The sequence below is a fragment of the Dryobates pubescens genome, chromosome 3 (assembly GCF_014839835.1).
Source record: "Dryobates pubescens isolate bDryPub1 chromosome 3, bDryPub1.pri, whole genome shotgun sequence".
Classification (NCBI taxonomy): Eukaryota; Metazoa; Chordata; class Aves; order Piciformes; family Picidae; genus Dryobates; species Dryobates pubescens.
The window spans coordinates 40,875,742-40,902,152 of record NC_071614.1 but is presented as its reverse complement, the minus strand read 5'-3'; the positions used below and the strand labels follow the sequence as shown (position 1 = coordinate 40,902,152).

Genomic DNA, 26,411 nt, shown 5'->3' with positions numbered 1-26,411 from the left:
TGATTTTGTCATACTCTTAGCTGTTTTAATATTTTGGCTTTATTCTTTACATTAATGTTAATAAAATGAGGCACTGATAGGTTATGGCTTTTTTGTGTCAAAAGTACCCTGTGCTTTGGTTTTCAGGGGCTTGATTTAACAAGCCATTATTTCCTTGACAATGAAATGGTTTATTCTGTGTTTAAGGACAACCTAATATATAAAGGGTAAGTCTTCAAACCAAGAGAAATTTAAGTGGTTCTTTTGAGATTTTCATTGGATAAAAACCCAATATACCAAATTCAAATCTAAAACAATTCCCTTCCTCTCCTTTCTATAGACTCCTGAAAAAATGTTGTAACAGTATGTTCTAATGATCAACTACTACTTTCAATTAAAATAAGGAAGATAGCATGATACAGAGAAACATGCCCCCACTGTGCAATTAAACCATTCCTCTGAAGATGAAGCAAGACTACTAAAACAAAGAAGTTATTTTATAGACAATTGAGCTTTTGATGCTTTTCCAAGAGTTCCTTGACTAGTTTCTCTAAGGAGAAGAGATGCTCATCTGCATCTTCTGGCACGAGATTTCTGATAGAATTAGCAAGTTCAAACAGATACTCTGTGTTTCTTCCACTAGGACCAACAGAATTACAAATCTGTTCAGCAATTTCTTCCAGAGGTGCTGGACCAAGGTAGTTTGGGTTGTCACAAGTTCCAATGTACAACAACACATCAAAAGGTTTTACTAACAGGTCCTTTGGGTAGAAAATTACAGTTGTGGTCCTGTAGCCTCCCTTCTCTCTGAAGTCCAGGTATGCCTTCACTTCACATTCTTGTCCTGCTGGCAGTCTGTAAGCAACACCCCATACACACCCCTGCCAGAAGACATAGAAAAAAAAATCCAAGCAGTGTTCATAAAGATACTTACAAATTAATATATTTTTATTGTACTTAGGAAAAACCTTCTTAAATTGATGTTCTTCCATTTTCAGTATTTTTATAGTTATTCCTTGCACTTCATAGGAATCACAAGTTAAAATCTTTGTTTTATCTCGGCAATCTGCAGTCAAAATGGTAATTATGCAGGTGGATCATGTGCTTTCTTACTAATGCCAGGGCCTTTCTTACTAAACAATTTCTTGTTGCTCGTAAGTTTGAAGTAGTAAATAGCTTTGGCTGCTAAGGAGCTGGCAAAAAGTGTACAAAGCATTTCCCTGACCTCACAAAATTCGTATATGAAAATGAAAGTTTTAAATAGTGCCAAATTCAGAGTCATTTTGATCAGGTGCTTTCTCTGTTTCATTTCTAAGGACCCAAATTTCACATACATCTGTTAATGCATACATAGAGGGATGAGTGTGATAGTGTTACTGCACTGAAACCGAGTTGGAGAAGAAAAAGCTGAGACATGAATGTCATTTGCACAATAAACATGGCATCTCCAGCACCTCATCAAAGAGGATAAATTTCATTACAGGCTTTGATAACCTGAATATTTCTTTATCCTCTTCACAAATATCTCTGAGAAAGTGACTGCTATTCAGGTCTGCTTTGGTGTTGATGGGAAAACATATGGGTGTGATGGAGATAGGGATTTAAAGTAGACACTTCAAGTGTTACTGCTAATTAATTAATCAAGTTTTCATTAAGATTATAGAAAATTATAACCCAGAAATCTGACAAGCAGTGGGATGTTCTTCTTTGTGGTTTCCCCTTAATGGGCAAAGAAATTCAGCAAGTAAAAATAACTCTCTAAACTAGATGTTTCCAAGCTGCACTATGTATATAACCAGTGAAAAAGGACGCACAGAGCTGGCACTGCCAGTACAAGTGCCACTGCTGCTGTCACCACAGTGTTTGGTGTCAGCATCCAGGGGAATAATTGCTGTAGTCTGCCAAGATACCTTCAAAATACAGTTACCTTTTTAAACTTCAGAATGAGTAACTGAAATTAAAGCAAATTACTTTATCATTTGATGTTTGTGTGTAAAGGGTGATCATCTGGCCACACCAGACTCTGAAGAAAAGGGAAAAAAGAAAGAAAGAAACAAAGCTGGTTTGCCAAGGGAAAAAGAAGTTTCTATGCTAACGAGTAAGTTTGCTTAATAGTACAAACTGACAACAAACATAAGCATTCTTTGTCTTTATAGGCATCTCTGTAACATAATGGTGCCCAGCAGTCAGTAATATGAAAAATCCCTTACTAGAAAGGTATGGAAATGACAGTGCAGTGCATTTTTCTGGGTTTGTGAACTGCAAAAAACAGTTAATTTTTTTGATTGCTGCTAACCTTAATCTTTTTGGCTGCTAGTTCAGGGAAACAGATTGATAGGACAGCAATATCACAACTGCATAGACAACCAACTGTAAACAAAAAATAACCACTACCAAAATACCCATTCTGTGTCTCTTACAGCCAGGTGCTGTATGGCCTCGCTCTCCCTCTGCTGCTAGTCATCCCTTCTTCCTGCCTCTGGAGGCACTGCTACCTGCTGGGCAGACTTGGGCCAATGACAGTTTCCTCTAACAGGAGCTAATTTCACAACACTACATAGAAACCAAAAGCACGGTTGTGGTATTTAGTTCCTTAATCATTTTATCTGCTTAGCAAAAAACTAAAGCAAGGGTATCTCCTTTTTTATTACTGCAGTGTAATCTTGATTTGTTTCTGTTTTCCTTTGGGGAGAGCAAGATCTGGGGTCTATTACAGGTGTAGTGATGTCACCACTATACAAATGCTGGAAGTACAATTCTGCATCTTATAACTGGATAGATTAAGTCATTGTTCTGGAAAATCCATTAAAATACGTCTCTGGTGATAACAGACCCAAACTACTAGCAGTTATTACAGATTTATTTGAAACAGTGAAGTGTCATTGCTCTAACTACAAGAAAAATGGAGAGAACTTTTAACTGCACTGAAGATAACTCAATGATTTGCTTGGAGAGTAGCAAAAATAAAGAGAGACTTACTACACAGGTTGGGAATGTAACAGGACATTCTGTATACTACAGAGACAGAACAAGAGTACTATACCTCAGGATCTTCAACCAGAGTCACAACTCTTCCAGGCTGAAATTAAAATTAAAATGTTCAATTAGAGGCTTTTACCCTAAATCATAACCAAAACAAAAGACTAAAGGTGGGTGGGAAGGTAATGAAAGGATCAGATCAGAGATCTAATTCAGGACAGTCTCAATAAGGTCTATTTTTTGAGCCAATATAAACATATTCTGACAATGGTTTTTGATTTTTATTAGATAAATTAGTTAAATTCTGAGTGGAAAGTGCCTGCAACACATAAGTTAAATTAAGGGCAGTCATAAAGAGGGATGTTTTGAATGTCTTTGCTCTGTATGTAGTATCCAAACTCTTTCAAATGGTGACAGTAATTCATTAATGTGAAACTATCCCTCAAGGAGCACACCTTTCTCAGTCAAACTGCTTCTCTGCCCTACTGTTTTTTTTATCTCCAGTACAATTTTTTTTGTTGTTGGTGGTTTTTTATGGATCTTGTCACTTGTATTCAAAAATTTCATATGCAGGCATGGAAAATTACGTAACACAGTACAGTTTGTATAGAACTAAGCGAGATGTCTGGCTGGGGTTACACTATCTGGATTGTAGCAAATGTTAACTACACAACAGGACAAATGTCAACACCCAGGGTTAAAAACTATCTAATTCGATGTTTCTGAACAAAGAAATCTGCTGGTAATTTTTTAATTTATTGAAAGTTGAGAAAAGTTCATTGTGCAAAAGACTTCCGTTTTCCCTTCTCTTCTCCCTTCTAGCTCATTCTGCCTTACCAGGCAGAGGGAGGATAGCTTGGTAAAAGTTTATTGTTCAAAGACTTAATTCTTGCAGGAAGAGTAAGAAGATGGTTTGCAAATACTGAAAATGCATGCACTTGGATGTATGCCTTTCATTTAGTCTTAGCTAACTTTCAATATTGGCCTTTTTATGACATCACTACTAATTTCATTGACATGTCTCTGCCTTTCTGCCTGGTGAGTTTGTGTTTGTCTCTTGGCACAGTGACAGTGCAGACTTTTCTCCTTGGCAAGCCATGCAGTCTATTGGTAACAAGCCAAACATGAAATGTCACATTTGCAGAATATTTCATAGATACCATCAAGCACAGATACTCAGCATCAGATCTTTTAATCACTTTAAAGGCTATTTATATGCTCAGAGGTACTGTGTTTTTTCATTTTTATGCCAGTTCTCTTCCCAGCATCAGCCATCTATTCCTGACCTGATTGATAAAATAAAGAACAAAACTAAATGAATGCTAACTCTGGAGACCCTATTACAGGAAGGATCTGGATGTGCTGGAATGTGTCCAGAGAAGGGCAGTGAGGAGAGGGCTGGAGCACCTCTCCTGTGAGGACAGACTGAGGGAGTTGGGGCTATTCAGTTTGAAGAAGGGAAGGCTCCAAGGACACCTAACTGTGGCCTTCCAGTATCTTAAGGGGGCCTACAAGAAAGCTGGTGAGGGATGTTTTAGGGTGTCAGGTAGTGATAGGACTAGGGGGAATGGAGCAAAATTAGAAATGGGTAAATTCAGACTGATTGTTAGGAAGAAGTTCTTCACCATGAGGGTGGGGAGACACTGGAACAGGTTGCCCAGGGAGGTGGTGAAAGCCTCATCCCTGGAGGTTTTTAAGGCCAGGCTGGATGTGGCTTTGGGCAACCTGATCTAGTGTGGGGGGTCCCTGCCCATGGCAGGGGGGTTGGAACTAGATGATCCTTGAGGTCCCTTCCAACCCTAACAGTTCTATGATTCTATAATTGATTATAATGTGAGTGGGTGTTTCTTTTGGGAAGAGATGGCATCATAAATGCATCTGTTCATCCACTCTACTTAAAACCAGTCTCAACCAGTGAATTAACTGGGACTATTCGCTGGAATTCAGTTTATCATTTCGAAGGTAGCAAGTCAATACATCCAGCTAGTAACAGCACCGAAGGGTTCACCGTGAGTTAGGCCAAATTGATCTTGGACTGTTTATCTACAGATTGTATCTTAACAAATATATTCCAGACGATAGTGAACTCGGGCAAATAGAGGGGAAAACAACCATAATAGAGGGGAAAAAATCTGATGATTAAATATTTTCCTGAGTATTTTATGTTTAACAGATTGGGAATACACACTGTCAGAACTGCCATGCTAAGATAAAGACCAGTGCATTATGCATGCTGTCCTTTTTAGTCTCTCTCCTGGCCATAAATACTTCCCTGATCTGTGTACTCAATACTGGTCACTAAGATTTTGTAAATGATGGATTAAAGAGATGTTCCGTGAAGGAAACAACAACTCTTTCATTAACAAGAATTTCTGTCTCTGAAGCCTAAATAGTAAATGAAATACTGAACAGCACTTAATCTTCAGGTTGGTTGTGTGACGAAAGAACAATCTGTTTGTCTAGAGAAGGACATGATATTTATTGTGTTAGTTTGCAGAGTCTTTGTCTTGTGTAGAACTACCTAAAACGAACACTGTGAAGGAACCATGGGTATTACGTCTGCTAGCTAAGTAAAGAAAACAGTAAGTCTATCAATGACAGGCTATACAATACACACCAAAGCCATTTTTGTCATGCCAAGAGACTACTGGCAAGGACAAACTTCAATGGTCTCCTAAATCAGATGTCTGTGAGGGATTTGTGTCAGTTCTGCGCAGCCAGAACTTGGAATCGTGTGGTTTGGGTTGGAAGGGACCATCTAGCTCCAACCCCTGTGCCATGGGCAGGGATATCCTCTACCAAACCACGTTGCTCGAGGCCTCATCCAACCTGGTCTTGAACACCTCTAGAGAGGAGGCATTCACAGCCTGCCTGGGCAACTTGGCTACCTTGCACAGGATAGGCATGTTCTGTGGCTGTACTGGGATCTTCTAAGACATCGGTAGTGATAAGGGGCATAAACCCCTCTGAATCACAAGGGAAGCCATTGAGGAAAATTAAGTGCATGTTTTTTCAGCACTTAATGTTTATATCATGTCAAGCCCTTAACTACTGTATACTAGGGCTCCCAAGGGTACTCCTGTCTCGAGTGTGCATGGCAGGAGATTCTTCCAGGTTTTACCATCCAGTAAAAAGAGGAAAATAGCATTAACATGGTGCAGAGCCTGCATTAGTCTGTGACATTCGCCTAGTATGAGGGCTTTGTCTGTCTGCACGGAGATAGTTCCTCAGGATAGTCCTGAGGTCTGGCTAATGTGTGCTACAAAATACTGGGGTAAACTAAAATAAGATCTTCCACTGTTAGATTGGTTTCAGTGGTACCATAAACTGCTCAGCTACTAAAATTACTAAATGTTTACTGATAGAGGAATCAGTATTTTGCATATGGATATGAGAGTAAGATGGAATAAAAAGGAAATATTACCTTAAATAATTTTAGCTTCATTACATCTTTTTTTTTCCAGAAAGGGAGGTGTAAGTTTGTTTATTTAAACAAAGCGTAGCCTTTCCTACTTCTGTAGAGAGCAGTAAGATCTCCCTTCAGCCTCTTCTTTTCCAAACTAAACAGCCCCAGCTCCTTCACTTGCTCTTCATAAGACTTACTTTCCAGGCCCTTCACCAGCTTCATTGCCTTCCTCTGCACTCGTTCTGGCACCTCCACAGCTCTTTTGTATTGATGTACCCAAAACTGGACACAATACTCAAGGTGTGGCTTCACCAGAGCCAAGTACAAGGGGACAATCACCTCCTTACTCCTACTGGACACAGCATTTCTAATCCAAGCCAGGATGCCATTGGCTTTCCTGGCCACCTGGGCACACTGCTTACTCATATTCAGTTGCCTGTCAATTAGAACCCCCAGGAACACCACTTGTGACTGGCTGCCAGCTGGATTTAACTCCACTGACCACCACTCTTTGGGCCTGGCTGTCCAGCCAGTGCTTTATCCATCAGAGTGTGTGCTCATCCAAGCCACGAGCAGCCAGTTTGTCCACAAGAATTCTGTGGGAAACAGTGTCAAAGGCTTTTTGAAAGTCTAGGTAGACAATATCCACAGCCAGTATCCTCATCCAATAGTTGAGTCATCCTGTCATTGAAGGAGATCAGGTTGGTCAGACAGGACCTGCCCTTCGTAAATCCATGCTGACTGGGCCTGTTTTCTCTATGCCATGTAGTGGTGCTTGAGATGACCTGTTCCATGACCTTCCCTGGTACTGAGGTCAGACTGACAGCTCTATAGTTTCCTGGATCCTCCTTTCTTCCTTTCTTATAGATAGGTGTTACATTTGCTACCGTCCAGTCCATTGGGACCTCCCCAGTTAGCCAGGACATCAGGTAAATAATGGAAAGTGGCTTGGTGAGCACATCTGCCAACTCCCTCAGCACACTTGGGTGTAGCCCATCCAGCCCCATAGACTTGGGTGTGTCTAAGCAGTGTAGCAGGTCAGTGACTGCTTCCTCATTTATTGTGATGACCTCATTCTGATTCCCTTCCCTGACTCCTAGTTCATGATGCTGGGTGTCCAGGAAACTGCTGGATCCAGTGCTAGGGACTGAGGCAAAGTAGGCATTGAGCACCTCAGCCTTCTCCTCATCCTTAGTCACTATGTTGCCCTCTGCATCCAACAAAGGATGGAAATTTTCCCTACTCCTTTTGTTGTTAATTTATAGAATGACAAAGTGAAAGAACACAGGGCATGTCTGGATACAGGAATTGCATGTATGATGGATGCCAAACTCGTTCTAACTAGTGCTATTTAGAACTAGATGAACATTTCTTCCATGCTACATGTAGTCTGCTGTGTTTTATTTCTAAAAAGACTTCTTTATGCCTTTTCTGGAGGTGCTCTTAAAGCCATATTCCAGTTTTATAGTGAAGTTACCAGGCTGCAGGTTAGACAATTGCTTAGAGAGCATCAGGAAAATAATACGGCACAAACCCAGCATTCACAGTAGATGACTTGTTGGAGAGCTGCATGCAGGTATCAGTTTCTATACATTTATTATCAATTTGCATTTTTGTTGACTAAATCTTGACCAGTATCTACAGCTGTCAGTAGCAGTACTGCCACACTGAAGTCATCTAACCTGCTGTATCTTTCTGTATCCTATTGTTGAACATATAATTCTTAATAGCTCAACAAATAAGGTTGATAGCCTTTTATGGAGAGAGTGGTACAGGCTTGCACAGCAGACTATTATTCTCACTCCTGTGGCTTAGAAATCAAAGAATACCAGGTTGGAAGGAGCTTCAAGGATCATTTGGTCCAACCTTTCTTGGCAGAAGCCAAAAAGCCCCAAACCAAGCAAAACCCCCTCTATGTTTGCATGAAATTGGGAATGCTTGCTTCTGGAATTTTAGTTTCTTTTTCTTGGTGTGTCTTTGTTTGGTTTTCCTTTTCCAACCAGTGAGTATCTCCTCCTCCATGAGTTTTCGTTTGGAAGTAAAAAAGCTGGAAAATAGTGGTCACTCCTATGTGTGCTTCTGGCCTTGACTTAGCAGCCTTTCTCTCCACAGCCTGACAGTCAGTTATTTAATGTCTACAGTAACTATCTGTCTGTATCCTAGTATCTATAACTAACTCGCTTAATTTTGAGCTAGTAAAATGGACCGATGGGGTTTTTGTAACCATTTGTCTCCTCTTTGAAGTTTATTGTGTTGTTTGTTGGGGTTTGGTATTTTGATCATACAGAAGTACTAATAGTACAGGAGCAAATGAGTTCTTGAACTGTAGGAAATACTTCCTGACACACTGAAATAAACTAGAAGTGGAAATAAACTGGTCTTAGCAAGCACCAGGCGCCCTTAAGACAGACATTTAAGCTTAAAAAAAAAAAAAAAAAAGACAAGCAGCAATAGCCTCAAGGACTGCAGTAGGGCAGCGGCGCTCTCCCAGGCCGGAGAGCCGGGGATCCCGGCGCGATCCGCCGGCAGCGTCCGCCTCGGGCCGCCGCCTCACGGAGCCTGGTTCGCCCGGCCCGCTCCCCGCGGCGGGGATCGAGGCCCGCCCGGCCCGCCGCCGCCGTGAGGGGGCCGCCTCGGCCCCGCTCCCCTCCTCACCTTGCCCGGCACGCCGCGGTGGTCGGTGCTGCCCTGCCAGAAGCGGCGGCTGTAGCCCTGGATGCGTCCTACCATCTTCTCCTCGTAAGGAAAATCCACCTTCCAGATGAGGGAGCCGTAGCCGAACACCCACATGACTAAACCGACTGCTGCTGGGCGGCCAGGCCGGGCCGGGAGGAGGCCGGGCCTGCGCACTGCCGGCGGGGCGGCCCCGCGGCCGGCACCAGGCGGAGCAGCGGGGCTCCGCGGGTCGCGGAGCTCTGCGACGGGCAGCTTCTGCGTTGCCGCGGTGACTATGATTCTGCAAGGTGTGTGGGTGAGCCCACCTACCGCTCAGAGCTTTGCCTTTACAGTGATGTCGTTTGGCCCAGGAAACGATATTCCTTGCCCTCCAAATCTTATTCCCAGGGAGGAGCAGGGCAGCTACTACCCCCGCGCTCCCCCAAAATTACCAAGCAAAAACCTCAGCAAACCGCATAAATCTGTTGATTTATCAGTCAGTATAAATCACGAGTTCTGGTAGTTCTGGGTTAATGATTGGACTTAAAGGTATTTTCCAAATATACAAATGATTTATACTAGTCCTTCTCGTCCCTTTTCTTCCTCCTGCAGTTTGCCACACGCGGGGATGGATTTCACGGAAGCCTATTCTGATCGATGTTCTGCCGTGGGGCTTGCAGCCAGGGAAGGAAATGTTAAAATGCTGAGGAAACTAATAAAGCAAGGATACAGCATCGACGTTCCAGATAACAGGGGGTGGGTGCCAATCCATGAAGCAGCAGCTCACAATTCGAGTGAATGTCTGAGGGTACTTATTGGTGCAGGTAAGGGAAATGCGATGTGAAATACTGTGATTTTTTTATTTTCTTTCCTAAATTACTCTGCAAAATACAACAGAAGTTAAACAGATTTCTCTCATTGTATTCAAGGAGAAGTTGACATCATGTAGTCTCTGAATGACATTTGATTTTACTTTACTTTCTCTGTCCAGGGTGGGTATCTGCATAGGGCCAGCAATAGCAGACACTAATGATGTTAAATAACACATTTATGAATATACTGTAGGCCACAAACATAAAATAACTCTGTTTTGTAATCAGTTGCTAAATATACTCTTTTTTTTTCTTTTTTTCTTCTGTATTCTCCTTCGTAGCTTCATCTGTTGATTACATAAACTCAAAGACATTTGAAGGGTTATGTGCTCTGCACCTTTCAGCACGCCATGGCTCTCTGGAAAGTCTTCATGTTCTTCTGGAATCTGGGGCTGACCCCAATGAAGTTACCACTGAAGCAACCACCCCACTGTTCCTAGGTGACATGAGCTTGAAGTCTCAGAAGAGTTGATGTGTGGGAAAAGCTTATACAATGAACTCAATTCATCAGAGTTCCATTGCTACCTACCACATTACAGATTTTTCTAGCCTAAATACTAGAATTAGAGATTGAGTGGGTATACAGATTATTGTTTGTTTATGTAATTGTAAAATCAAATAGGTTTTTTGCATGACCTTTTGTTTTCTAGCACAGAAAAGGTCTAGGAGGTACAGAATTATTTTTCTATGAGGGTGTTTCACATCTGTTTTATTTAATTCTTCCCTGCTTCTTGTGTGAAAAGACCCCTTATTCTTTTTGAAATTCCTAGTTTGGCAGTTAAGTAACTTTTTTTAGTATTTCTTATATGATTTCTGTTTGACATAATTAAATGCTTAAAACTATTGCTGTACTGAATCCTTAAAGTTTAAATCAACTGTTTACATATGCTTGTCGTTTTAACACACCTCCATACCCAGGCAAATGTGGCTGTCAAATTACTTTTGTTTGCAAGCCTACTCATGCTTTATTTGTAAACAACTGGATAGCTTATTTGCTTAGAACAGTTGGTAACAGGTAGCACTGGTGGAGAAATTCACTGGTGGAGAAATCATCGTTAAAAGCACATGGGATAATGCTAATTAACACTATGTATAAGTGCTGGCATACATTAGAACCAAAACAGTTCTAGGACTGTGTACCCAAGAGGTTTTTAAAAAGGAAAAGCTTTCTGTTCAGGTTAATCCCATAACAAGGGTATGGCACAGCTCTGTGTTGGACATTGAGAATTGCAAGGCAAAGGCACTCCTTTGGCTCGGTCCTGCACTAACACTCCAAAAATTTTTCAGTCATTAGCAACTATTAGCAGGTCATTTAGTGCAATATCAAGCTTATACATCAGAAATGTACCTTGGTAGAATTGAGGGTGAATCAAGGTGCCAGAGGAGGCTTTGTCAGTGAGTGCATCCGCGTAAATTTGTAAAACTAATTTACAATGTGTACAAGTGTTTAAAACAGTTTCACACTTCCTTTTTTTTATTTGTTTGGGTTTTGTTTTAACTGTTCTACTCAAAGCTGTTGAAAATGGACACATCAATACTGTAAAGTTTCTGCTCCAACATGGAGCAAACATTGAAGGACCTCATTCCTGGTCTGGATGGAATTCTTTACATCAAGCTTCTTTTCAGGTAACTTGTAAATTGCCTTGTAACCAGTGTATTCTGAGTGATAATTTATCTATTTCTAAACCTTCTTATCAGGTGGTTTTTTTTAACCTACCCTATCAATCCTAAGGTTGTCTAAATGCTTGAAGGGCATGCAAGGCACTGAGTAGTGTATCTGAAATGACACGAAATGTTGATGTTGGGAAGCAATTATTATTTAAGTATCATAAATACTTTAAGTACTGGCCAGCTCAGGTGTTGGATTTGGGAAGCGAATCTCCTACAAAATCTTTTGATTAGTTTGTCATGATCAGTGAGATGTATGACCCCTTTCCAGAGTAGAAATATATTAGCTTGCTGGGTCTTGTAAACTAATTTAATTTAAATGAGCAAACATGAAAAAAAATCAAATAATTAACTTGCTTAATTTTTTTCTGCCAGTATTTTTTGGCATATATCTTTAGAATACAAAATATATTACACTTTCTTTTATTTCTGTTTGGAACGTGTGGGGAAATACGGATCATGTTAATTTCCCACTTTTTTGTTGGTTAAGAGTAAAAATATTTATTTCAGGGATTCACTGAGATAATGGAAATACTCCTGGAGAAAGGGGCAAGCAAGGAATGTAAAGATGACTTTGGAATTACACCTTTATTTGTGGCTGCTCAGTATGGACAGCTGGAGAGTTTAAGACTGCTTGTATCCCATGGTAATAATGATCATTCATTTAGCTGTATTGTTTTTAAACTTGTATCAGCCTGTCACCAGACACAATTTCAGTTCTACTTTTACACTTAACAACTTCAAATTTTAGTGGGTTTAATGTAATTTTAGTTGCGGATAGGTATGCCAAACCATCTTCACTGCTTAAATATTGTTTCAATAATTTCAGGAAGCCTTCAACACATAGTGGTGGGAAATAATAAATCCAGACTATGAAAAGATTCATGATCATCAGGGTCTTCAGGGACTTCTAGAGGTCCTCAACAGCACTACATTAGTGGTCTGATTTTGAGGACATTGCTCTTCTAATAGCATATTTTTCAGGCTCCACGAAGATACGTCTCTCTAGTCATAAATTAACAGCAACAGTTTCCGTCACATAATGAACACGTTTTATATGTTTAAGTGCACATGTCCTCACAACCAAATTTAATTGCCATTGCTATTAAGCCTGAGGGTGCCGTGACCTGAGCAGAGAAATAGTACTTGTTTAAATGTTACAAATGCTTAAACACTGACTGTTCAAAAAGTTGGCAGCAAGCTAGTAAACGTTGCCTTACTGCTGTGGAAAACGCCTTGCGTGGGGAAGTTACTCTGTGAAAACCAATCACTGATTAACAATTTGTTCTTTATTTTGGGTGGTGATGTAAAGTCTTGGCTTTTTCTGACAGGCGCAGATGTAAACTGTCAAGCTAAGGACAAAGCCACTCCCCTGCTGATAGCTGCACAGGAGGGCCACACCCAGTGCGTGGAACTGCTGTTGGCCAAAGGAGCAGACCCAAACCTGTACTGCAATGAGGATAACTGGCAGTTACCGATTCACGCGGCAGCTGAAATGGGCCATGAAAGGTAGGTGCATCAAATTGATACCTCTCCTCAAAGGAGGGCAGGCTGTGGTAGGCATTGAGGAAGCTGGAGTTTTACTTTCTCACAAACCGAAGATGAATTAACAAAGTTGTTAGTATTAGAAACATCTTTAAACCCAATGCTGCCTTCATTGCTTTTGCGACAATATTTAAGTGACCACCCAAGCATCACCAGTATGTTCCACTAGCCAAAGAACTGGTGCTTGTCACTAGTCCTTTTAGCTGGAGAGGATGTAAAAGCATGACCTATGAAACAAAACTATTTTCTGTTCCAGTATCTTAGTGTTGTTGTGTTTGTCGTGGTGTTAGGTCATAGGCTGGACTTGAAGATCTCAGAGGTGTTTTCCAGCCTCAATAATTCTGTGATTCTGTAACAAAAGTAAATATTCATTTAATTTCCAACTCTTATTTTTGGTTTGCTTCCAGACTTCATGAAGTCTGGATTTAATGTGCAGTGGTACTATATACTATAATGTGCAGTGGTACTATATGACCACGAGATAGTGAAGTTTTCAATATGCAGGGAGATAGGGAGGAGCACCAACAGAACCTTCACCTTGGACTTCCGGAGGGCAAACTTCAGCCTCTTTAAGAAACTTATTTGTAAAGTTCCCTGGGACCGAGGGGTCCAGGAGGGTTGGAGGAGGGTTGGACCTACTTCAAACAGGAGCTCTTGAAGGCACAGGAACTGGCAGTCCCCATGTGCCAAAAGATGAGCCGGCGGGGAAGGCGACCGGCCTGGATGGGCAAGCAGCTCCTGGAGGATTTAAGGGGAAAAAAGAGGCTGTATCACCTTTGGAAGGAGGGGAAGGCTTCTTGAGGTATGTTCAAGGAAGTGGTTAGATTATGTAGGAATAAAATTAGAGAGGCAAAGGCCCAGTTGGAACTGAAGCTGGCCACCTCTGTCAAACACAATAAAAAGCATTTTTACAAATATATTCATGCTAAAAAGAGGGCCAAGAGGAACCTCCACTCCTTATTGGACCTGGAGGGGAACACGGTGCCTGAAGATGAGGAAAAGGCTGAGGTCCTGCACGCCTTCTTTGCCTCAATGTTTAACAGCAAGGCAGGAGTTCAGGACGAGTGGCCTCCTGAGCAGGGCAATGGGGTTGGGGAGCAGTGTGATGCCCTGGAAATCCATGAGGAATTAGTTTGGGACCTGCTGAGCCACTTGGACACTCACAAGTCCATGGGACCAGATGGGATCCATCCTAGGGTGCTGAGAGAGCTGGCAGGTGAGCTGGCTAAGCTGCCCTCCATCATTTTCCTCCAGTCCTGGCTCACTGGAGAGGTCCCAGATGACTGGAAACTGGCCAACGTGGTCCCCATCCACAAGAAGGGTCGGATGGAGGAACCTGGAAACTCCAGGCCAGTCAGCCTGACCCCAGTGCCAGGGAAAGTGATGGAGCAGATTATCCTGGCGGCAATAACTGCGCACCTGAAGGATGGCCAAGGGCTCAGGTCCAGCCAACATGGATTTAGGAAGGGCAGGTCCTGCCTCTCCAACTTGATCTCCTTCTATGATCAGGTGACCCACTTGGTGGATGTGGGGAGGCCTGTGGATGTGGTCTACCTGGACCTCAGCAAGGCCTTTGACACCGTCCCCCACAGCAAACTCCTGGCCAAGCTGTCATCCCATGGCTTGGACAGCAACACTCTGTGCTGGGTTAGGAACTGGCTGGAGGGCTGAGCCCAGAGAGTGCTGGTGAATGGTGCCACATCCAGCTGGCAGCCAGTCACCAGTGGCGTCCCCCAGGGATCAGTGCTGGGCCCCATCCTCTTAAACATCTTCATTGATGATCTGGATGAGGGGATTGAGTCAGTCATCAGCAAGTTTGCAGATGACACCAAGTTAGGAGCAGATGTTGGTCAGTTAGAGGGTGGAAAGGTTCTGCAGAGGGACCTTGACCAACTGGACAGATGGGCAGAGTCCAATGGCATGGCATTTAACAAGTCCAAGTGCCGGGTGCTGCACTTTGGCCACAGCAACCCCATGCAGAGCTACAGGCTGGGGTCGGAGTGGCTGGAGAGCTCCCAAACAGAGAGGGACCTGGGGGTACTGATTGACAGCCACCTAAACATGAGCCAGCAGTATGCCCAGGTGGCCAAGAGGGCCAATGGCATCCTGGCCTGCATTAGGAATAGTGTGGCCAGCAGGAGCAGGGAGGTCATTGTGCCCCTGGACTCTGCATTGGTTAGGCCGCACCTTGAGTACTGTGTCCAGTTCTGGGCCCCTCAGTTTAGGAAGGACATCGAGACACTTGAACGTGTCCAGAGAAGGGCAACAGGGCTGGGGAGAGGCCTTGAGCACAAGCCCTATGAGGAGAGGCTGAGGGAGCTGGGATTGTTTAGCCTGGAGAAGAGAAGGCTCAGGGGTGACCTCATTGCCCTCTACAACTACCTGAAAGGTGGTTGTAGCCAGGAAGGGGTTGGTCTGTTCTCCCAGGCAACCAGCACCAGAACAAGGGGACACAGTCTCAAGCTGTGCCAGGGGAGGTTTAGACTCGAAGTGAGGAGAAAGTTCTTCACTGAGCGAGTCGTTCGCCATTGGAATGGGCTGCCCAGGGAGGTGGTGGAGTCACCGTCTGTGGAGGTGTTCAAGAGGAGATTGGACGTGGCACTTGGTGCCATGGTCTAGTCATGAGGTCTGTGGAGACAGGTTGGACTTGATGATCCTCGAGGTCTCTTCCAACCTTAGTTATACTGTGATACTGTGATACTGTTGATATATTGCTGAAAGAGGATTGTTGGATAACAGGAAATATGCATCCTTGGTTTTGGATTAAAATATTTATTGCCAAAGCACAGTGTTTGTGATGAAATTATATTTTTTTTAATGCAAACTCAGTAGTGAAAGAAATAGATAGGATACTTCTTTTTTAGTTATAATGACCATATATTTAAAATCAGTTATCACATAAGGTCAATTTATTTGCAGGATATTAGAGTTGCTGATACCGGTTACTGATCGGATTTGTGACAAAGGCAAAGGCAAAGTAAGCCCTGTGTATTCAGCCCTATATGGTGGAAATAAAGAATGTCTGGTTATGTTACTCAAAGCAGGCTATAGTCCAGATGCTCAGGAGTGCCTTAGCTTTGACTGCACATCACCCATGTGTGTGGTCTTCCAAAAAGGGTAAGTGTATCTCTTATATTTTGAAACTATTCATAATTATGTTGTCCTTTATTTAGCTTTTTTTAACATGGGCTATTTTCCTGCCCTGCTTCCTCAATTCTTGGGTTGACAGAGCTAAATTCTAAGCATGCAAATGGTGCATGAGCTGAAGAGCTTCACGGAAATCTCTGAAGGAAAGAGTCTCGTGGAACATAATTTTAGTTTTTGCGCTTTCAGAAGGCCTCATCAACATATCTGTTGTCTAGGAATATGACTTGATGATGTGGTTGGATCAAAGGGCTTCTTAAGTATCCAAATTGTTTTCAGGAAAGATGAGCTACTGAAAAATAGTGTTTTCTGTATACCAGTCTTGTGCATAAAACAAGCAGTTAATCAACTGAACACTACAGCTGGGAAGAGGACTGGGAAACAGAGTGATACATTCTTTTAGATCATGATCCATTTCTTTTTATGGCTGATGAGTGATGCTCACCCCTGGTGAATATGAGGAAGTAAACCCATGCTAACTTCCTAATGTAAAAGCTACGACTTTGGAGGGAAAGTAAGGTGTAAAAGCCCTACTCCTAACATTTGTATATGATATGTCAGTAAGGTGCTCTTCATGTCCTTATTGTTGATTTAATTTTTTTTCCCTGTAGTACAGAAGTTTCTTCTTCCTTTTTCTGTGGGAAATTAAATTGTGGAGGAGTGGGCTATCACTGTTTGGATATTGCTGTCCCCAAGCTCAACTTGTGTTCCTCCCAAACTACTTCAATATATCAAATAACAATCAAAGGATTGAATACTGGCACAGCTCAAATCTAGGTGGAGGATCAAATCTCAGTCACATATTTGTCACTGGGATTTGTTGAGAGCTGTAATACTGTGTTTTACATTTAATTGAGGCTGGGAAGCAATTACCTGGTAACTGTTTTATGCTTTAGAACACAGAGAAATTTAATATGGTAGAGAATGTATTGGAAAACTTTTTTCTTCAGCTGGTTGCTGTTTGCCCTTTAGTATTTTGCCAGACTTGTGGTTAGTTCATCCTTTGTAGACACTCCTTCTTGGGAATATATTCATGTGAATTAATGTTTAATGTCTTTAAGGAAAATATCTTCAATAAAGGTGTTTAAGTCTTCTTAAAACTCAGGTTCTAATGGAATATTTCATGTACGTGGACCAAAATTTATTGCTTATATGCTGCCATTTAAATTAATGACCTTTTGGTAGTACTGAGTTTAGTTCACCCACACTTTGTCCAGCAGATGCAAAATTAGAGCTTATGGGGCTGGCAGACCTTTGGGAATCGCTATTTCTGTTTCTCCTTCTTGTCTCTTGTCTTCCACATGGGACCTGCTCCAATTTCTTTCATTTAAGGAAGAAAAATCAAAACATGCAATATTTTAACAGTTCTGAGATTCCAGAAGTTTGTCACCTGTAAACATTTGTAGCCAAACTACTAATATTTATAGAGGATGTGCTTTGATGCTCTGAATCCTGTAACTACTTGGGCAGATGTGCAGATGCTATTTGAGGAATTGTATTTTACAAGAAAGCTTGTTTTAATACAAAATTATGGTCAGGAGGCCTTTAAAAGTCCTTGGACATCACTTTTCCCCTTCTGTCCTATTTTTAATATATAATTATTAACTAAAAGGCAACACACTAATTATGAGTCATAATCTCATTCTTTATCATATTGCCATATTCTAAGTGATAATGATACAGTGGTTTTAGTAGAACCATTTTAAAACGTGTACAGTAGTTCACTGAGTGTCAAACTTCCTGTAAATAGAGCTGGATGTAAATCAAACCCTTAATACATTTAAACAGCAGGCTGGTCCCTGAGTTCTGGGGCACAGTCCTATGATATTTTCATTTATTTGGTCTGGCATACTTTTAAGGTCAAACCTAATCAAGTGGGCACAGTGCTTTCTGCTTCTGGCAAGCATGTAGTGGATCAGCAGTGCAGTGATACCTGTGGGTTACAGATACCAACAATTGATGACTTTGGGCTGTCGGTTCAAAATTGATCTATTTAGTCTTAAAAAGCTTGCTTTGAAGGGTTGGAAGCTGGTTGGTTTGGTGTTTTGTTGGTTTGGTGTTTGGTTGGTTGGTCGTTTTTTGTTTGTTTTGTTTGGGGAGTTTGGATAGAATAGCTTTCTTGGAGGTAAAAAGTGAAATGGTAGCTGCTTTGTGAGGAAGAACTAACAGGATCGCCTATTCCTTATGTGCTGTTCACAGATTGTTTCATTTCATTGATATTCTCCTGAAATATGGGATCACCTTACTTGGGATTAATTTGGGATATTGCCTGTTCCATGAGAAGTTTCCTTTGTTTCAACGCTTCTTGAAGCTGGGTTGTTCACTACCTTCTGGGGACCAATTACAAAAGTTCACAAATTACACCCTTAAAGTTCACAAGGAGTACAAAGAATGGCTGCCTCACCTGCTTTTGGCTGGTTTTAATCCAGTGAATTTAATGTGCAGATTCTGGTAAGGAGACAATATGATCTTACTTCTTTAAATATTGTATGATAATCTGCAAAGCTGTTGCCAGTGTTACTTACACATGCTCTCAGAGGACAATACCTGATCATCAGTAGCTGGGGTCAGAAATAGTGAGGCTTTGGGAAAGTCTGAAAGAAATCATCCACTCATAACAGCTGGAGTCAGTAGACAGGTGTATCATATATGATAGGTTTTGATTATTTATTACATAATCCACAAATACCTTTGAACCAATTGATCCTTTGTTTAAATGTCAACTTTTCAAAGTAGCACCCCATCATCACCTACAAAACCAATGTTTTTGTTAATTTTAACTTCAATAACTTTATCTTCCTAGAAGATAAGAAGAGGATAGGAGATGGCAAATGAACTTTATGCATGTGGTTCATTAGCTGTTTCTGGCTCCTCATGCAATACAACTGTATAATAAATCTTATATAAACTAGTCAGTCTAGAGCACAAGACAATTTTAATTACCAGTGGGAAAAGTAACACAACTGTTCTCATAGAGGAGCCAAGCAATCAGCTCTTTCTTCTGGATGGGTTTTGGTCAATGTATGAAAGTTCATTCAAATAAGAAAAATGTAATAATAAAAACCAGAAAGGACATAAAATAGTTTTGACAATCTCCTGAAAAAAAGGAGTTGTATTAAAACTTTTCAATCTACTATTTTTGTGTGTTCAGAGCATTTATATTTCCATTGAGATGCAAATTTGGGATTGTACACATCTAGCCAAGAAACCATTCTGGGAAACTGCATGGCTCTTCAGCACACACAGTACTAAAACCAGGCTGGTTTACCTACTGTTACTTAAACCTTCTTATGCACTTACTGAGGTATTTAAATTTCAGAGTAGATATTTTTCTCATACAGTCTAAACTTCTAAAAAGAAACTGAGGAAGGTAAAAACAGATTACTAGAGGCTTGTGCTGTTGAAATGACTTTGGGTCTGTCTTTAATGGTTTTCTCTTTCTGGGCTTAGGATATAAGCTGTTAAGTGTTTATTAGAAAACTGTAAAGCTTTCTATGTGTTGTTTCCATTATTAGTGTAAAATGGTATTTTATGGGGTTTTTGTTACGCAGGATTTTCTTGGTGAGCAAGGATGCCCTTGATTTCATGTTGGAATTCACAAACTGGAAGAGGCTTCCTCCCGCTGTAGAGAAAGACATTTCAGACTACAAAGAGAAGTTTGCCTGGACTCCCAAAAGCCATTTTGGTAAGCGTTAAAACTAGGAAGAAAAAGTCTGTGTATGCCAGCCTGCAGGCTGTAGGTGGATTTGTATTTCAATGAAGTGTCTATCCTGTTCCATAAGCGTCTGACAGCAATTAAAATACAAACCATACAGAATATCATATTAAATACCTACAAATCTAGCTGTTCTTTGTCGCTCATGTAATCAACAAGTGGTCAGCCAAAAAGGATTCACTAACCAATCATCCAGGAAAACACTAGCAGCACTCACTGCATTCACCCTTCAGAAATGAGTCATGGCTCTGTGACCTGTGTGTTACCTTACTCAAAAATTGTGCTCAGGCATCTTTGTTAGTGACTTACTTTAAAGCAAATTCTTCTTTAAAAGGGTCTTTAATAATTATCTTAATGTCTAAGTGATAGTGTTGCTAGAGCACTTTGCATTTTTTGAAGCTGACTAATATATTTTTGGAGGAAAAAAAAGCACCCCAACAAACATTGTATCTGGGGACACTTAGATGAAGTTCTTTCTTTATTTTTATATTAGTAAATATATATTAAATGTTTTTGTGCTGTAGTAGTATCCAGTAACTAAAGCCAGAGACAGAAAGCAGAGAGGAAAAAGCAGTGGGAGGAAGTCTGAAGGTTTCATTCTTTCAGCCTAGCACAAACAGGACAGCTGCTGTGCTGAGAGGCAGGGTTCCCCACCTGGGAAGTAACCAAGCACTTGAACTGGTTGTGTGAGCACAGGAATGTAAAAAACATAGCAGTTTGTGCAGAGAAGTTCCAGAATGGGTGTTCACATCTCCAGCTGAAGAACTGCAAAATATATGGTCTTCAGGAATTTCATACCTTTCATCCTTACCCTGCCATACCAAAACACAGAAATTACTGCAGCTGATATCACAGATTCCTTTTGAGTAACACAAATGGAGAAGCTGCCCCAGGAGAGTTTAGAGGCACTACAGTTCTCTATCAGGATAAATGGATCTATGACAGGAAAGCTTGTGTTTGAGTGAGCATGCACTCAGATGTGTGTTCCTGTCTTTCAGCGCAGTGCTTGTCCTGAATGGAGTTATTTAGCCATGATTTAGAACATCAAGCCAACTGAGTCATGCTGTCATTTAATACCATAAAAGTGTTTTCCCTTTTGTTAAATGGATTTACTACTTTGGTAGCATGGGCCTCTCTCCAGGAAGGTTGTTGTTCACAGAATCACAGAATCAACAAGGTTGGAAAAGACCTCAGAGATCAAGTCCAACCTATCATCCAGCACCTCATGACTAGCTAAACCATGGCTTCAAGTGCCATGTCCAGTCCTTTTTTGAGCACCTCCAGGGATGGTGACTCCACCACCTCCCTGGGCAGCACATTCCAATGGCCAATAACTCTTTCTGTGAAGAACTTTCTCCTCACCTTGAGCCTAAGCTTCCCCTGGCATAGCTTGAGACTGTGTCCTCTTGTTCTGATGCTGGTTGCCTGGGAGAAGAGACCAACCCCCACCTGGCTACAACCTCCTTTCAGGTAGTTGTGGAGAGCAATAAGGTCTCTCCTGAGCCTCCTCTTCTCCAGGCTGGTTAAGTCAAACTACGGGATTCATGATAAAACGATTCTTTGACACTTTGTTTCTAGAAGTTTAGGGTAACTTTTCTAGCTCCTAAATGCTGACTCTAGCAGGCAATGGTGCTTCACTATCAAGAACTCTGCCTTGTTGTCTGCCAGAGGCTGGGTAGTTCAGATGGGATCCAACTAGAGCAGGTAACTGTAGGCAAGCAATGCAGTCCCATGGTGTCCTGTTCAGTGTTTGACTTTTTTGATGTTTCAGCCTTCATTCCTTCCCTGTCTCATCTTTGTCGTCTTGAGATCCGGTCCATTCTAATGAGTGAACGCCTGCGCTCGGACCACTTCATCCGGGAGCTGCCATTGCCAGCTTGCCTCCAGGACTACCTTCTCTACTTAGATGTCCTGCGACTCAATGATATCCCTGAAGTGGAGGATTTTCTGAGGCAGAGAGAGGAGGGAGCTCCCTCTGCCAGCCACTCCAGCCCTAAAGATGAAGAGAGCAGAGATGCCTGTAACACTGGTGCTAGGTGATGGTGCTGTCACTGACTGAACTCTGTGGCTGTGGGTGTTGTAATGGCAGTTAGTAGACACTGAAAAAGAACTACCCGAAATAACTGAAATAAGTCATCTTTTCATGCTGTAATTTTATACTATATCTAGAAGTTTGTTAGAAATTCCTAGGATTTACTTCTTTAAAAAGGTTGCTGCAGCTTTCTAAGTCTGTGAACATATTCTAGTTTTTGAAAGGAAATTTTTAACTCTTGTAGAGTAAAATGAGCTTGGTAAATGAACACAGCTTGGATAATGGTGGAAATCTGGTTGGTCAGACATATACCAAGTGAAGCTATCTGAAAACCAAAGAACACAACATTGTATTCCTGTTACGAATTTATGTGTTGGGGAGGGACCCAGCTAAACCAGAGACAGAAAAGTAATATAAGAAAGGAAATTGTTTGCTGAAGGAATAGTGATTTTTCTTTTTATTTTCCTTTCCTTGGTCATCTGTATTTGGTGGAACGTCAGAGCGGGAGGCTGGCTTGAAGCCTGTACCCAGTCCCTCCCCTCGTGTAGCTGATGGACAAGGCACAAAATATCCCTGCAAGCACACTGACACAATACTGCTGTTCCAAAATCCGTCCTTCAGTGATGTGGAAGAGCAACTGGTGTCACCACAGGGTGGGTGACAGGGCTGGGGCAGGGACGTCTTGGTGGAAAACAGCTGCATTCCTTGCATTGGGAAAGCCCTCATCCTGCAGAGGCAAAGCCTCTGGGATCATTGGTAGTAGACAAGCTGGGCTCATTGGTAGTAGATGCTGAAGGCATGGAGGATGTACAGCAGGGTTGTGATGAAGGCGAAGAACTGTATGAGAAAAAGAGCAAAAGTTGGGGTCAGCAATGAGAGTATAAACCCATCTCCTCTTGGTGCTCTCAAACTGGGGAAACCTCCTAGCCTAGAACTCTAGCCTCAGAGGCAAAGCCCCCACTTTCCAAGAGGCAGCCACTCAAGACTCCCTGAGCTGCCAGACCCAGAGAAGTGCAGACTGGCTGCACAATGCAACAGAGGCAAGAAGCTGAAGCTCTGACCAGTGTGACAGCTGGGCTTAGGATCGCTCTGCTGTGGTTTTTATATTTGCTCTTGCATCTCCCCAAAGGGAACTGTGGGTTCTTTGGGATTTTCTGGACCAACTCACCGTTGCAGCACAGTTAAGCTGGTAGTAGAGGGGTGAGTTGGGGCCCAACTCAGAGCGGATGGTTGCATTGGCTTGCAAGACAGCAGCACTCATGTAGAGAATGGCTGTGGCACCGTGGTATAAACTGTCCTGCAAAACAAGGGAGCAGGGAGGATCAAAGTCTGTCCAGCACAATCCTTTTCTGATTTGCCCCAATCCTCTGCACTTGAAAGTGCTTGAATAGGATACACACCCAGAGCGGGGCTGGGGCCAAACCCTCATGCTAAGCTGAACCCTCCCCTGTGCCCATGTAACAACCAAGGCATTTCCAGTCGTGGCATTTCCAGCCAAGGCAAAAAGAGGAAAAAGAGTTGGTTGGTTGCTTAAGGGCTGGGCAGCTGACTGGCTAACCCATCACTAGCCATGGTGGTCTTGCACCCACAATGCTGCTATCAACATTTACTGGTATCTCAGCCTCTCCTTACCAGCACTTTCCAGTTTTCGCTGTTTTTGTGGAAGCCGAGGAGGTACCCTAAGAGGAGCAGCAGGGAGATGAGGCAAGAGGTGAGGGACACATACATCACCCATCCCTGCAGCAGTGGGAAGGAGACGGCAGTAGCAGCGACAAGGATCCACACCCAGGTCCCGCAGACCTGCCAGGGACAAGCACAGGCACCTCTGATGACCACAGGATGGGGAAAGCCCCTTTTCCACCCTGAGTCTCTCAGCTCCCTTCCAGGCTAGCCTGAAACCCTGCATCCTCAGGCAGCATGACCAGCCTCCCAGAGCATACCCGCACAACAGCAGCATCTTAAGTTGGCACAGGTTTCCCTGAATGCTCTTGGGAAACACTTGAAAATGCATGTTACAAAAAGGGGAAAGCTTTGCTGCCATACAAGGAAACATCTCACCCCAAGGGCTTTGATGGAGAAGCCATAAAGTGTGCTTTTATCTGGGGAAGGTGAATGGCCCCATCAGCCCAGCTGTGCCTATTGTAAATCTGCACTTGGAATCATGGCATGAGGAAGTCTCCTGGCTCTATGCACCAACCTGAGTGAGTCGCTTGCTCTGGATCCACCTAAAATATTTACCGTGCACAAACAGCATGTGGGATTATCTGGATAAACTTGTGCTGCCCTGTGTCCCTCCAGCTTAGGTGGATGAAACTCCCTCAGATGGGCAGCTCACAGCAAACCCCATCCACAGCAATTGTGCCCGTAGAGCATGGGCGGCGTGGGTCAGCAGCACTGTGTCATGTGTCAAAGTACACCGGTGGTTATCTCTGCCAGTCACGCTGATGCCCTCTGGACCCATAATAATTTGATAGACTTGTGGACTGTCACACAATACACCTTCAAGACCTTGGAAAGTCTTAATACAGTGAACAAAATTCCCTTGATTTTCAAGCAATTTCTAGGCAATAACTACCCTGGAGGTGCCAGCAGCTCTTCAGTTTCTCCCAGCCCCAAAGCAGCAAATGACCACACAGGCTCTGACACAGAGCTAGTGTCCTCAAAAAAACACACAATGCAGATCACATTTGCATGTTCAGTATAAGCCAAAAGAAGAGACACTATTTCCCACTAATGCTGACTTGGGCATCATTCTGGGGGCTGTTCCCTGATTTTCAGATTGGCTATGATGTAAAGCAGTAGAGCTCAGCATACTCACTATCTCTGGTAGGATGAAGGCGTAGGGGATCTTTATGAAGACAGCGATTCCAGAGGGTAAGTCAGGCTGCGTGGAGGCTGGAGGAGGACCCACTGAGGCCATCTCTTCTCAGCTGTCACCTCGTCTGCTCCAGCTTGGCTCTGTTCACATTTGCCTGAGCAGTGCTGCTCCCGTGCAGGGTTTTAACTGACACACCCGCTAGAACGTAATCACAGAAACCAGCCCAGGCTGGCACCACGTTGCTTCCTCCGGCTGAAAGAGCCCTCAGCAGCCCTCTGGTTAGTGCAGCTGGCTTCACACGCCTTGCCACCAACACTGGGACAGTAGAGCAATGGGGACCCCAGCTCTGCCACCTGCACACATTCAGCTCAAGGTATTTAACCAGAGTAGAAAAATCATACACCGCACCAGGGCAGAAATGTTTCCTGCAATCAGTTTTCATCCTTGGCATTGTTTCAAGCTTGAAATATTTTCACTTCCACTGCTGTTACCTCCTCCCCTTTCTGTTCAGGTTTCTGCTCCGTGTTCACATCAGACTCCCCCACACCCATCCAGCACATCCAGGCTTCAAGAACTCAGAGCCAAATGTTTTTTAGGGATGGCTCAGCACACTGGTAAAAGACGGGAGGGTTTGCCTGTCTGTTCCTGAGTGCCCAGAAAGGACTGAAGGATGGCTACCAGGACAGCTTTGATTTCTACCTCCTACAGATGCACTTTGGATTCAACAAGCACATGCTGTTTTTTTCCAGAGGGCTCTGCCTCATGCCATAACTGATAACTGCTGGGATGAAAGGATGAAGATGGCATACTAGCTTCATGGCCTAGTGAAATCATTCTGACCTCTTCGACTTGGGCAGTACTCTGCAGCAGGAAGAAAACCATATCCTAGAGAGACACCGTATCTCTCTGTTAAAGAGCCAAGTGATGCCCTAGGGATTTGGCCTCTGTGCCAAGCATTTGCGCAATACGGAGCAAAGATCAAATGCATGATGGTTCTTATCGTCTGACCCCTCCTAGGCCAGAGGAAGTGCTTTGTGGCACTTCTGGAGACTCTAGCTTACAAATGCTGTCAGTGGGAGCTGGCTCTGAGCTCCATGCAGGGTTCTGTGAAAGATCTTGTTTATTTTACACCAAGCCACAGCCTGGCTTGGACTTAAATCCACATAAATCACTGCCATCACCATGCAGAAAGCATCCAAATACTCCAGCATGAAAGACACATGGGCTTTATAACTTTCCACCAGGGGCAGGCAGCACATATGGCCCATGGGTACAAACTGCTCAGGGGAAAGTAACCTCTAAGGTCCTGGTCCCCCTGAGGAACACCCCACAGCTTGTTAGCCTGCCCTAGGCAAGCAGCACAGAGGGTGCTCTCTATTGCACACATAGGGGAAACACAGCATGCCCTAGATTCTCACCAGCTTTTATTTGTATTAGGTGGGTCAAGCACATTCCTGTGAATAACCCAACCTTTTCCTGAGTGGGAACGAAAACCAGCAAACCAGTCTAAATACAGAGGAACCTGCTGTCCACTGATTGGACATACGACGATTTTTTTTCCCTGACCTTGTTCAGCAGCATTCTTAAAGATCACTGCT

General features: G+C 42.8%; 3 protein-coding genes across 6 annotated transcripts; 1 reads left to right on the top strand and 2 right to left on the bottom strand.

Moving 5' to 3' along the window:
• Window positions 1-9,216, bottom strand: CHAC2 (ChaC glutathione specific gamma-glutamylcyclotransferase 2). Of its 2 annotated transcripts, XM_054180022.1 has the most exons (3): window positions 9,020-9,216; window positions 3,023-3,058; window positions 1-860 (listed from the first exon to the last, which is right to left on the bottom strand). In XM_054180022.1, the coding sequence occupies exons 1-3, from the start codon at window positions 9,152-9,154 to the stop codon at window positions 477-479; spliced, it is 555 nt and encodes a 184-aa protein (XP_054035997.1). In that variant the 5' UTR covers window positions 9,155-9,216; the 3' UTR covers window positions 1-476. The 2 variants fall into 2 exon arrangements, with proteins under 2 accessions (XP_054035997.1, XP_054035998.1); XM_054180023.1 differs by lacking the exon at window positions 3,023-3,058.
• Window positions 9,021-22,428, top strand: ASB3 (ankyrin repeat and SOCS box containing 3). 2 transcript variants are annotated; one of them, XM_054180020.1, is made up of 10 exons: window positions 9,021-9,103; window positions 9,632-9,843; window positions 10,173-10,331; window positions 11,405-11,517; window positions 12,070-12,205; window positions 12,891-13,068; window positions 16,024-16,221; window positions 18,448-18,699; window positions 19,800-19,933; window positions 21,735-22,428. In XM_054180020.1, exons 1-10 carry the CDS (start codon window positions 9,081-9,083, stop codon window positions 22,001-22,003), a joined length of 1,674 nt encoding a protein of 557 aa, XP_054035995.1. In that variant the 5' UTR covers window positions 9,021-9,080; the 3' UTR covers window positions 22,004-22,428. The 2 variants fall into 2 exon arrangements, with proteins under 2 accessions (XP_054035995.1, XP_054035996.1); XM_054180021.1 differs by lacking the exon at window positions 16,024-16,221 and having other exon boundaries at window positions 21,735-22,426.
• A 108-nt stretch (window positions 22,429-22,536) lies between these two features.
• MALL (mal, T cell differentiation protein like) lies at window positions 22,537-25,627 on the bottom strand. Of its 2 annotated transcripts, XM_009902069.2 has the most exons (4): window positions 24,814-24,942; window positions 23,628-23,795; window positions 23,164-23,292; window positions 22,537-22,832 (listed from the first exon to the last, which is right to left on the bottom strand). In XM_009902069.2, exons 1-4 carry the CDS (start codon window positions 24,913-24,915, stop codon window positions 22,770-22,772), a joined length of 462 nt encoding a protein of 153 aa, XP_009900371.1. In that variant the 5' UTR covers window positions 24,916-24,942; the 3' UTR covers window positions 22,537-22,769. The 2 variants fall into 2 exon arrangements, with proteins under 2 accessions (XP_009900371.1, XP_054035999.1); XM_054180024.1 differs by lacking the exon at window positions 22,537-22,832 and having other exon boundaries at window positions 22,984-23,292; window positions 24,814-25,627.
• Between the last annotated feature and the right edge of the window lie 784 nt (window positions 25,628-26,411).